Below are 13,143 nucleotides of genomic sequence, written 5' to 3' on the forward strand. Positions count from 1 at the left end.
TTTTCATTGACCACCAAAGTAAATTGGGAAGTACATACAGCGACCAGCTCAAACAACCAACATCCTTTGATTGCACTCCCCATTTAGAAAAAAATTTCTTACAAATACACCATAGTTGAGAATCGAATTGTAGATATCTAGGTGTATTATTTGCCCCGGGGACATATTATGTTCTCCAAGATACAGTTGTAAGATTCCATCAATTTATTATTAATTATTCCATTCGGTGGGCCTTTCTTACTTGAAACAACAAGGATAATACTTTGTATTTTCATATTAAACGCCGTCTTACATAATAAATAAATTATTTCTTAGTGTTTTGATACTTCTTAAACAGTCGATTTGACATTTATAGCAATATATTTAGTTTCATAAATAGAAAATTTGACTTGGGTTTCATCTGGTGATGAGAGCAACGAAGGCGTCCAGCTCGGCACGCGAAGCTCCGCCGCCGGCCACCGCCGCCCGCACCGCTTCCCCCAGCTCCCTCGCCCGACGCCTCACACCCTCGCTCTCCTCCCCCACCATCACCCTCCTGATGGCTGCTGCGATCGCCTCCGACCGCACCGCCTCGCTGCCGGCCCGCACCGCGACGGCCACGCCGTGGTAGTCCACCACCAGCGCGGCGTTGGTGGGCTGGTCGGAGTGCATCGGCCACGCCACCATCGGTACGCCAAGGCAGAGGCTCTCTGCGCACGAGTTCCACCCGCAGTGGCTGAGGAACGCCCCTGTCGCCTGGTGGGTCAGGATGTCCAGCTGCGGCGCCCACCCGCGCACCACCATCCCCCGCTCTCCCACCTTCTCTTCCCATTCCGCCGCCATCTCCATCTTCTGGCCGTCGTCGTTCCCTTCCGCCGCGAATATGTCGGCCCTGTCGGCGTCTCTCAGCACCCACAGGAACCGCTGCTGGCTGAGCAGCAACCCCTGCGCCAGCTCCTTCACCTCCTCCGAGGACATCGCCGTCGTCGTCCCGAATGATACGTACACCACTGATGCCGGCGGTTGCTTGTCCAGCCAATTCAAACACTCGTGGGAGCTCACTCTGTCGATAATAATAGTTCAAGACACTAATCAATTCAAAAGAAAGATTAAATAATTAAAGACAATCCGACAATGCAAATCACTTACAGACGCTCGGCCACGGCGCCGGCGACGAATGGTAACGGACTCAATGGGCCGATGGCAAACAGCTTCTTGCCGCAGTAATCGGGTTCTCGCGCGATCTTGTCGAGGAACTCGCCCTCGAGCGCGCGACACGTATTGAGGAGCATCCCGGCGGCGTGAGCGATCCTGGAAGGGGTCCACTGCCGTTGGGCGAAGGCCATGAACTCCTCGGTCATGATGCCATCCAAGGACGGGAGGGTGAGGCCGTGGTCACGGCTCAGCTCGAGGGCGGCGGAGGGTCGTGCGATGCTGATCTGGAACAGGGCGGGAACGCAGTGAAAGACGTAGGACTCAGCGTTGGGGAAGGCGGCTGCCTCATCAGCGGCGAAGGAGGCGAGCGGATCGTGGATGACAACAACGCGGCGGGAGGAAGCAGAGAGGGAGCGGAGGAGCTCGCCGACGGGGGCGCGGAGGTGCTCGAAGGCGTCGAACAGGGGCTGGAGGTGGGCGGGGAACTTGGTGCCGGAGGGATCCGGGTGCGGGCTGCGGAAGGGAGGAATGGGGAGCTCGTGGAACGAGATGTCTTTGGCGAAGGAGGACCAGGCAGGGTGGAGGCGGGAGGTAGCCTGGCGGACGTGCGTGGTAGTGGAGGCGTAGTGGACGGCGAAGCCTGGGCGGGAGCAGAGGAAGAGCGAAAGGTGGAGCAGCTGCGCGAGGTGGCTTTGAGCCGCGAACGGCACCATCACCACCGCCACTGTGCTGCCAACTTGTCCCTCCCTTGCTGCCGCTTCCATCGGTGCCGGCATCCGAAAGGAGCTGGGTGTTCTTCTTGTTTGCTGTATTAGGTTGGATCCAACGCTAATAAAGAGATTTCAGTGGGTATTTTAGGCAAAACACTAAAGCCTCGCTACTTACTAACTAAAAAAATGATAAATCCAATCAGTAGTCTCGATTCAATTCCTGGGTGGCCGGCCCGATTCCACCGCTATTTATTAATTAGTTAATAAGTACTAAAATTATATATATAAAAGAGTTGGATAATAATATTAAGTATAAAAAAAATTAAATGAAAAATTTTAGTTGTTCACGAGAACGATATATGCCAATAAAAAGTGCGGGATAACAATTTGACATACTCTGTAAATAATTAAATTTTTTTCTACTTAATTCTATAATTAAAAAATTTTAAAAATTAAGTAACTTGTTATGATGTTATAATAGTTATAGAGTAATAGTTACTATAATTTTATAATTTCTATAATATAATATAATATTAATTAATATTGATAAAAATAAATCAATTATTAATTAATATTTTATATTATATTAATATAATATAATATTATTAATATTATCAAAATTGAAATACTATTATAATATAATATTAATTAATATTGATTAAGATTAAGTATTTATATTATAATAATTATAAATTATAGTTGCTCCGATATGATTTATTAATATTGATACGAATAGAAGTGTTTAGGTTATAATAAATATGAACTATAATTGTTATAATAAATTTACTTGTATTGATTAGAGTTAGAAATATTTATATTTTTGCTATCAACGTGTAACTAATATAAAAATATTAAAAATAAAAATATACTTATACGAGATTAGACACTTTTTTATAATAAATAAAAAGAATGCCCTTTCAGCATTTCAATAAAAAAGAACATCTTGTTTGATTTTTTTTTCTTAGAAAACTTGTATATATATACAATATTTAGTAGCTTTTATATTAATTCAATCCTTGTCAAAAATATTGAATTTTTTGCCACAAGATGTATACAATTCGATGGTAGAAATTTATGCATGATGTTGAATTGTGTTAAGACGCTTGTGGTTGTCTTTGCGTGGATCATGTTTCCAACCTTCTAGACATTCGGACCGGAGGGATGATGCGACTTAATTTGTCTGTCTACTGGAAGCTTCGAAATGTGAGAGAGTTTATTACAGCTCGGGCTATAATAGCCGTTAATTTTGATTGAGTTCGTTACGTTGATATGTTCCGTCAAATAATTTAAGTATATTGGACTAAAATTTTATCAATCTATTTTAAAATAAATTTAGATAGATTGATCCGTTTAGGCCCGTGACCTGCGTGAATTGATCCACGATGGACTTGAGTTAGTTCGTGGATTGAAAAAGTTTATTTATTTATTTTAATTTTAAAATTAAAATAAAAAATTTAATGAATTGATAAGCTTGGTCCATCTAAATTATAATTTAAATTTAAAAATTATAACTTAACTTGATTAATTTAAACTGTAATCTAAATTTAAAATTTTTAAATTTTTTTATTTTTTGATCGCTTAATCCAAATATAATTGAATTGGTTATTGTGCAGCAGACTTGCTAAAGTGGATAGAGTTGTCAAACGGGCCAACTTATGACGAGGCGGACCAACCCACTAAAAATCCATGGCGGGGCAGGGCAGACCAACCCATTAAAAATACATCATATGGTGGGGCAGGACGGACCGACCCACTAATTTGACAGGTTGGAAAATCTTCAATCCAAACCAATTTAAGATGAATTACGGGTTAAGCGGGTCAACCCACGGGTCAATCAAAAAATAAAAAATATTAAAAAATTTAAATTTAGACTACAATTTAAATTATCAAGTTGAAATTGTTAAGTTTGAATTGTAATTTTATGTTTTCTGTTTTAACTTTAAATTTTGAAATAAATAAATAAACTTTCTCAATCCGCGGACCAACCTAAGCCTCCCGCAAGTCAATCTATGTGGGTCGTGGACATAAGCAGGTCAATCCATCTAAATCTATCTTAAAATGAGTTGATAAAATGTCAATCCAATCCACTTAAATTGTATGGTGGGACGGGCCAATCCGGCAGGCTCAACTAAATTAATAACTATAGAAGTGGATAAAGGTCGAATCTTGATGAAGTTGAGGTAATGCCTTTTTTATAGTGATTAATTATAATTTTTTAATTTATTTTTTTAGATGATCGTAAAATTGATCGTATGACACCGCTCAAATAATGAATTTTATTTTATTTTTACTAAAGTTACAATAACTATTTGATAGTTGTACACCTGCGGCTGGGCGACGGGCAGAGATGGCATATCTGACTCAGTCTTTTTTTTTTAATCACTCGGCGTCGGCTCGCTGCTTCCTTCGCTCGCTTTCCCTAAACCCGAAAGCCCTTTCCACCGCTCGTCTCCGCCATTCCTCGCCTCTCGTCCCTCCCAAGCTGTTGCCTGTTCCCTCGCGGAGGTCCCTCGCCGCCGCCCCTCGCTGCGGTACCTCACCGTCAGCACTCGTTGAGGTTCCTCGCTGCCGCCGCCGCCGCCGCCTCCCCTCTTAAAAAGGATGAACGAGCTGATTTAAAATCAAAACCCGTTCCACAAGTACTGTTAGATTTATTATTATTTTTTCTTCTACTATAGTTGCCACAATTACAATAATTTGGAACTATAGTTGCCACCATTACTGTTAGCTGGTGTGGACCTACTGTTGCAATTTCCATCTATATCATTACCTCGCCGTCGCTGCTCGCCCATCGGCGGCGCCCGTCCCTTGTCTAAATACAAGTACCAATGTGCTCCGAATGTTTTTTCCTAATTGCTTTGCACTCATGTCCGTCGATTTTCTGAATCTGACATTCCTGAATAATGGAAGAAAATGCCTGTGATGATCAGTTATACATTCTCTAAGTTATTAATGATCAAATGTAAAACATTGAGATGGAATTTGCATCATTGGAGGAGGCATTTTTGTTCTATAACTAATACGCACGAGAGACTAGATTTAGTGCAAGAATTAGCAATAACAAGAAAAATGAAAGGACAAATAAAATTATTTAAAAAAATTTATATGCTTAAAAAAGGAATAAACAAGTATAAGATGATCGATAGAAAAAGAAAAGAGTATATGACAAAGTTAGAACTGGATGTAAATCAAAGATTTCACTTATGAAGGAACAAATTGAACCTAATTAGGTTGTTACTAATTTCATGAAAAGCCATAATCATTCACTTTCAATCTCCAAAGGTACATTTGTTACGCTCACATCGTAATATTTCGACAATAAAGAAAGCATTGACTCAATAATTTTCAGATGTCAATGTGTCAATTTGTCAACAAATTACAATTATTAGAGATAGAGTATAAAGGGCTTAAGCGTATAGGTTGCACAGTAAGTGATATTAAAATTTTGAGAAAAAACTAAGGGATGAACAAAAGGGTATTAATGCTGAAACACTTGTCGAGTTATTTGCATTTGAAAAAGAAAAGAATTCAAGTTTTTTTTTTATTACTGGACTAGTTCAGATAACAAATTTAGTAGTTGTTTTTAGACGGATCATGTTTCAAGAAAGACATACAGTGTATTTTGTGATATAGTTATATTTGATACAACATATAACACCAACAAATATGTGTTGATTTTTGTATCATTTGTAGTAGTTAATCATCATCATCATCAGACAATTATTTTTGGTTGTCGGTTTCTAAGTGATGAGAAACCGAATCATTTATTTGGCTACTTAAGAAGTTCATAGAAGTCATGGCCAAAGGACCACCAAACGTGATCATCACTGATCAAGATCCTGTTATGACGAAAGTTATTGCTATAAGTTTTTTCTCAAACAGTGCATCGATATTAGTTGTGGCACATACGGAATAAAATTTTTAGATAAATTATACCTTTGACTTTTTGAAATTATTATTAAAGCATAAAAGAATATTATTGCAAATTCTACAATACTTGATGAATTTGAAAAAATGATAAATTCTAGTTAGCTCCATTGACTATCTCTGGGCTGACCGGCCTGGTCCCACGGAAGTTTCGCACCGACCACCAGGGTAAATCGGGAAGTGCACGCAGCGGCTAGCCCAGACGCCCAACATCCTTTGATTGCGCTCCCTATTTGGAGGAAAATTCCTACAAATACTCCGTAGTTGGGGATCGAACCGCGGGTGCCTAAGTGACAACCTGGATGTCGTACCGCGACACCATTGCCCTGGGGACAACACTTGATGAATTTGAGAAATCATGAGAAAAGGTTATCAAGTGAGTTAACTTGGAGAAAAATAATTGATTGTCATTGATGTATAAATTACAACACAAATAGGTGCCAGTATATTTTAGCTATGTATTTTGTGTTGGAATATCAAATAGTCATATATTTGAAAGTTCATATCTTTTTTAAAAAAATAATATTAAAAATTGTATTTAATTTTAAAATAGCCATTAAAATTAATTATTTTAATAAATATAATTAAAAAATAAAAAAATACATGTGAGGTGACCTAACCTTCTAGTTGGTCCACCTCACTTTTAATTGAACGCATTCAATTATTTGAATGCGTTCAACTGGAGGGGTATTATAAAACTCTTCTATAATGATGTTTAATATTAATGGAGTATTATAATATCTCATTAAAATATCCATTGTGGATGTTCTTAGTAACTATTAAATTATAACTGTTATAATGTATCTCATCCATTGATTAAAATTTTAAATTTAAATAAATAATAATAATATTAAAAGTAGAGTATAGTATCAAATTAAACGCCGTCTTACATAATACTTTGTATTATCAAATTAAACGCCGTCTTACATAATAAATAAATTATTTCTTAGTGTTTTGATACTTCTTAGACAGTAGATTTGACATTATAGCAATATATTTAGTTTCATAAATAGAAAATTTGACTTCGGTTTCATCTGGTGATGAGAGCAACGAAGGCGTCCAGCTCGGCACGCGAAGCTCCGCCGTCGGCCACCGCCGCCCTCAAGACTTCCCCCAGCGCCCTCGCCCGCTGCCTCACACCCTCGCTCTCCTCCCCCACCATCACCCGCCTGATGGCCGCCGCGATCTCCTCCCGCCCCACCGCCTCGCCGCCGCCCCGCACCGCGACGCCTGCGCCGTGGTAGTCCACCACCAGCGCGGCGTTGATGGGCTGGTCGGAGTGCATCGGCCACGCCACCATCGGCACGCCCAGGCAGAGGCTCTCTGTGCACGAGTTCCACCCGCAGTGGCTGAGGAACGCCCCTGTCGCCTGGTGGGCCAGGATGTCCAGCTGCGGCGCCCACCCGCGCACCACCATCCCCCGCCCTCCTACCTTCTCTTCCCATTCAGCCGCCAGCTCCATCCGCCCGCCGTCGTCGCCCTCTTCAGAAGCGAATATGTCGGCCCTGTCGGCGTCTCTCAGTACCCACAGGAACCGCTGCTGGCTGAGCAGCAACCCCTGCGCCAGCTCCCTCACCTCCTCCTCGGACATCGTGGTCATCGTCCCGAACGCCACGTACACAACCGACGCCGGCGGCTGCTCGTCCAGCCAATTCAAACACTCGTGGGAGCTAACTCTGTCGATAATAATAGTTCAAGACACTAATTAATCAATTCAAAAGAAAGATTAAATAATTAAAGACAATCCGACAATGCAAATCACTTACAGACGCTCGCCGGCGACGACGGCTAACGGACTCAGTGGGCCGATGGCAAACAGCTTGTTGCTGCAGCACGCGGGTTCTTGCGCAAACATATCGAGGAACTCGCCCTCGAGCGCGCGACACGTATTGAGGAGCATCCCGGCGGTGTGAGCGATCCTGGAAGGGGTCCACTGCCGTTGGATGAAGGCCATGAACTCCTCGGTCATGATGCCCTCCAAGGACGGGAGGGTGAGGCCGTGGTCGCGGCTCAGCTCGAGGGCGGCGGAGGGTCGTGCGAGGCTGATCTGGAACAGGGCGGGAACGCAGTGAAAGGCGTAGGACTCAGCGTTGGGGAAGGCGGCTGCCTCATCAGCGGCGAAAGAGGAGAGCGGATCGTGGATGACAACCACGCGGCGGGAGGAAGCAGAGAGGGAGCGGAGGAGGTCGCCGACGGGGGCACGGAGGTGCTCGAAGGCGTCGAACAGGGGCTGGAGGTGCGCGGGGAACTTGGTGCCGGAGTGATCCGGGTGCGGGCTGCAGAAGGCAGGAATGGGGAGCTCGTGGAACGAGATGGCGTTGGCGAAGGAGGACCAGGCAGGGTGGAGGCGGGAGGTGGCCTGGCGGATGTGCGTGGTGGTGGACGCGTAGTGGACGGTGAGCCCCCGACGGGTGCAGAGGAAGAGCGAAAGGTGGAGGAGCTGCGCGAGGTGGCTTTGCGCCGTCAGCGGCACCATCACCACCGCCACTGTGCCGTCGACTTGTACTTGCCCCTGGCATGCTACTGTTTCCATCGGCGGCGGCGGCGGCGGCTGCTCTTCCTCCTAATCAGTTGTCATATTGGATCGAATCCAACGCAAACACTTATATAGAGAGAGATTTCATGGAATATCAAAGACAATTTGGGCGGAGAATCTAATGAAAATGCGCCAACGTTGATGCGCACCATTTCGCTCTCAGGCTCAGCGTCCTCCGTCTAGTTCGGCCGTTAGCTGCCAAAGAATCGTTCGGGTCTTGCTCACTGTGTCAGGATTCTCAAGACGAATGCAAAAACGTGGACGTTCGGTCCCACAACAATAATTGAGTCGATTCCACAAGTTAAATGAGAGATAAATTAGGTACTGAGTCATTTCTCCTCTCCCTTCTTATAATAAAATATCACCATTCCAACTATTTTATACTTATCAATTCCATGATTATTATGAGAAAGTAAATAAAGAAATTATAGTTGATCATGACAAGAAAGATATTAATTTAGTGATACGGATGGTCAAGATAGATGACATGACTTCCTTACAAGTCTTCCAAAGATCAAAATTCTGACTGAAGTGTCAGCACAAGTCCGCAGGACTTCTTACCCCATCTCTGACTTGTCTTAGCCAGTAGCCCCTCTCGGCCGACTCCGTCTTGGCTAGCAATCCCTCTCGGCCGACTCCGTCTCGGCCAGCATCTCCGTTTCGGCCGACTCCATCTCCGTCTCAGCCGACCCCATCTCGGCTAGCGACCCCGTCTCGGCCAACGGCTCCTCTTGGCCGACTCCGTCTTGGTCAGCGATCCGTCTCAGCCAGCAACCCTTCTTGGCCAACCTCGTCTTAGCCAACCTCACTTCTGCATACTGTCTCATCCACTCCACCTCATTCAGACTAGGCCCCAGCCTTAGCTATGAGTTTCTGACACTAGCCTTGGGCACCGCCGCTCGAAGAAGGACTTGTCTGCAAATAACATAAGTTTGGTTCCTTCTGACACCCTTCCTTTCTGCATCACCGCATAAAAGGCGTATCAAGCCATTATATGTGACCTCTCCCTCTAATCTCGTCGCCTGCACATACTGTCAAAAGGAAGATATACTGGTGTCAAACCCGATCTTCGCCTATGCGCCTTCCCTACACATACAGCCAAAAGCGAAGGGAACAGAAGGAAAGTGCTTTCGATAGTGTGAGGCGGCCCGAGGCGTACGTCAGCCGACCTTACATACGAAATCCTAATGCAAGTTATAAAAAGAGTAACTCACCATCGTGCAAAAGGTCCGCCCTCGAAAACTCCTACTACTCTCACTACTTACTCTTCGTTCTTCATCTTCGCCGGAACTCTAACTTGAACATCGAAGTGGCTTGTCGGAATTCCCCGGCACCAGTCTAACCTCTTACTTTGAGTGTGTTTCAGGTGCAGTTCCAGTTCGACGCTCCTGCTCATCCTCTCCTCGACGTCGGGTCTCAGGATCGTCTTCGTCAGACAGTTCGCTGACTGGTGACTTGATCATCTGCGGTAATTAGCCGAAACACTTAATTTTATCAAAATTTAACTCTTATTTACTTCAATAAATTTATTTTATCATAATCAACTCAATTATGCGCCTCTTCCAGACAGTGACGATCGAGAGGATTGATGCGACATAATTTGGCAGTCTACTGGAAGCTTTAAAACGTGTGAGGGTTGCCTCAGAGATGCAATACAGCAAGCTTTAAAACGTGTGAAGGTTGCCCTGGAAATACGTAAGCATCTGTGTAGTTTCTTGACACATTTAGAGATCTGAGTTAAAATGAATTGTCAGGCGAATTTGTTTTAATATGATAATCTAAGAATGGTGAATTATTAGATAGTTCGTTATAAATATTTTTCTATTCATTCTGATAACTAATAAAAAAATTAATCATTCATGATTAATTGACTTAGAAGAATTAGATATTTGATCCCAACTTGCAAAAAAAAACGAGGATTTAGAGAAAAAAAAAGAAAATTTCTTACGTACCTTAGATAACTTAATACTTATTTAAAAATAAAATAAAATTTTAATATATTTTTTATTTTAAAAAATATTTATTTTGTTGTTACGAGAGTCGTCTTAACTTTAACGAATAGTTACTGAATGTAATAATTATAATATATTAATTCGATCAAAAATATTATATATAAAATATTATTAAAAAAGTATTTATCAGTTGAATTTAAAATTATTATAGCAACCATTTCATAGTTGCTATAATAATTTTTGGACGATTTTAATCTTTTTAAAATAATATTAATCAAATTAAATAATATAAATCAAGTTAACAAATATTTTTTAAATAAAAAACATTTTATACATATTATTTTTATTAAATTGAACTTAAAAAATAATTACATGACTTGGAAACATCACAATGTTACAAAAATTCAAGTGTCCTACTATTAATTTATGTAAGAGGCAAGTAAAGCTTTTATTGTGTTGGTTTGTTCATAAACAGGATAATTTATATAGATGCATTACAATATGAGTCAACAATTATAATTGACTAATTCTAATTAATAAAAAAAGATTTTTAATACTTAATTTGTCCTACTATTAATTTGATTTGGATAGTAGTATTGAATAATTCTCTTTTACCCTAAACAAATTCAATGGGAGGTCTCTGATGTTGAGTTTAGTTGCTAGCCTATTAAAATGTTATTTGGATAATGATTTAGTGAAGATATCAGTAATTTGACCTTTTATAAGAAATATAAAAGTCAGATAATTATTGAATTGCTATACTTTCTAGAATAAAATGAAAATCAATTTTCATATATTTTGTATGAGTATGAAAATTTAGATTTACTGTAAGTTATATTGCATACTAAATTTTTAATGCAGTATTTAATGCAAGATGTAGTTTAGAAAGAAGTGATTGAAGCTAGATAATTTTAAATGTTGTATTGACTATAATTTTATATTCAGTCTTAATGCTTATGAGATATTGTAGGTCTTTTTTGAATTCCATGACCATGAGATAAATTTTCATTCAAGAAATATTACATATATCCACATATCTACTAATAGAGAGTCTATCTTTAGGAGAGCTTGCCTAATTCGTATCTAGGGATGAACCGAGAAAAAAGAGATGGACTTTGGATGTGGAAGGGGTGAGGTAAGTAAAAAAAATTTTACAAAAAGAACCAAAGTGTAATAAATCTAATAGTGAAAACTTTTTTATAATAAGTAATAAAAAATTCTTTGGATTGAGTTGAAGCCCAGGACAATCCTTAAGAAGATCTGTCTCAATCCGTATCATTGAAGATATAGTTGATGACATAAAAGAAGACTATGTAGAATAGTATATATGAGATAGCAAAGAATTCTTTTCATGTCCTCTCAATTTTGTTTAGTAGGAGTATATATAAATTGATAAACATGATTTTCTACTAAGGTAATATCTGATCTTGTGATAGTGACATATTGTAAAACTCCAATAATACTTCGATAGATCTAGGATCATAAATAGTAGAAGAAGATAAAATTGTAAAAAAGTTATTTGCAATAATCGGTGTGGAGACGGAATGTACCATTTATTTTACTTCTTTGGAAACCTCAATAATATATTTGTTTTAAGAGAGGAGATAGCTTTCATCGCGTAGGATAAGTTCAATACCATAGGAAAATAGAGCATTATTGAAATATCAAATAGAAAATTCTTGATTAAGATGATTCAATAAAGTTGTGATATAATCATTATCGATTATTAAAATATCATTTATATAAAAGAGCAAAAATATCATAGATTCATATATTTGTAAAATATAATGGGATGTCCTTTTTCATTTTTATTAAAAGAAGCACCGTTTTTACTAGTGTTTTTGTTCATTTATATATGAATCTCAAAGCATTAATATTTTGCATTCACAGCCCAAATTAAAGTTGTTGTCAATTTATATATTTTTATATTACTAAAATTATATCTTAAATGTGCTCGATTGTATTAATTAATGATCTATCATGGAAAGTTAATATTTTTATTATTATTTTACAAAGTTGAAAATTTGACAATTTATCAAATGACTCACACAAAGTTACAGAATTTCATTTCTAAAGAACATACCACAGTTTATTTTTTTCAAATGACGCATTTATTTTCAAAAATATCTTTTTCGTCTTTCAATCCTAAATTATTAGTTTTCTTTATTTAAACAAAATAAACTGAATCAAAGAAAAAAAAAACTAAAAATTTATTAAAGAGTTTTATGCTAAAGTCATTGATGAAAATTTTAATTTTTTTAAAAAAAACACATCATTATACTCACTTTAGGATCTCCTAAATTTATTCATATATTTTTTTAAAAATTTTTAAAATTGAAAGAAGGTTTATAAAAGTAAAAAATAAAATAAAATAATTTTTATTTTTAATTATTTTTATCTTTTTTAATAGCTAATTAAAAGAAAATTGAAAAATAAAAATTAAAAATTATATAACTAAAAATAAAAAAAAATACTTTGATGTTTTTTTAGTTAAAACATTAGCATCTTAGTACTATTGATTTCATCAAAACATCATCATATTTTTTTTGTTGATTTCTTAAAATATCATCATCTTGGTACAGATTTCTTAAAAGTATCATCACATTGATCTTGATTTCTTTAAAGCATCACCACTTATATGAATTTTTGATTGTGATCTTGATTTCTTTAAAGCATCATCACTTATATGAATTTTTGAAAATAAATTATGCATTACTAGAAAGTATTGAATCTGAAATTTTAGGGCATGATAAAAAATGAGGAGTTATATAAAAACTTACAAAATTTAAATTAGGTCGCATCAGAGTTGTCCAAGGTCAGAATTTAATCACCTCGAGGGCAAGCAACAAGGATAATACTTTGTATTTTCAAATTAAACGCCGTC

General features: G+C 38.9%; 2 protein-coding genes across 2 annotated transcripts; both read right to left on the reverse strand.

The window, feature by feature from the left end:
* Positions 1-396: 396 nt before the first annotated feature.
* LOC141814188 (cis-zeatin O-glucosyltransferase 2-like) lies at positions 397-1,910 on the reverse strand. Its single transcript, XM_074702140.1, has 2 exons — positions 1,129-1,910; positions 397-1,042 (listed from the first exon to the last, which is right to left on the reverse strand). The coding sequence occupies exons 1-2, from the start codon at positions 1,908-1,910 to the stop codon at positions 397-399; spliced, it is 1,428 nt and encodes a 475-aa protein (XP_074558241.1).
* A 4,819-nt stretch (positions 1,911-6,729) lies between these two features.
* On the reverse strand, positions 6,730-8,315 carry LOC141815681 (cis-zeatin O-glucosyltransferase 2-like). The gene is made up of 2 exons (XM_074703633.1): positions 7,538-8,315; positions 6,730-7,447 (listed from the first exon to the last, which is right to left on the reverse strand). Exons 1-2 carry the CDS (start codon positions 8,302-8,304, stop codon positions 6,802-6,804), a joined length of 1,413 nt encoding a protein of 470 aa, XP_074559734.1. The 5' UTR covers positions 8,305-8,315; the 3' UTR covers positions 6,730-6,801.
* Positions 8,316-13,143: the final 4,828 nt, after the last annotated feature.

The sequence above is a fragment of the Curcuma longa genome, chromosome 21, assembly GCF_044706935.1.
Source record: "Curcuma longa cultivar G26 ecotype Majalengka, Jawa Barat chromosome 21, ITB_CL_G26_1.1, whole genome shotgun sequence".
Classification (NCBI taxonomy): domain Eukaryota; kingdom Viridiplantae; phylum Streptophyta; class Magnoliopsida; order Zingiberales; family Zingiberaceae; genus Curcuma; species Curcuma longa.

What these genes read in the sequence shown, in the direction of transcription:
- LOC141814188 (XM_074702140.1), bottom strand. Translation starts at nt 1,910, where the DNA reads ATGCCGGCACCGATGGAAGCGGCAGCAAGGGAGGGACAAGTTGGCAGC. An exon ending in GGCGCCGTGGCCGAGCGTCT is followed by an intron (nt 1,043 to 1,128) that starts GTAAGTGATTTG and finishes TATTATCGACAG; the next exon opens with AGTGAGCTCCCACGAGTGTT.
- LOC141815681 (XM_074703633.1), bottom strand. Translation starts at nt 8,304, where the DNA reads ATGGAAACAGTAGCATGCCAGGGGCAAGTACAAGTCGACGGCACAGTG. An exon ending in GTCGTCGCCGGCGAGCGTCT is followed by an intron (nt 7,448 to 7,537) that starts GTAAGTGATTTG and finishes TATTATCGACAG; the next exon opens with AGTTAGCTCCCACGAGTGTT.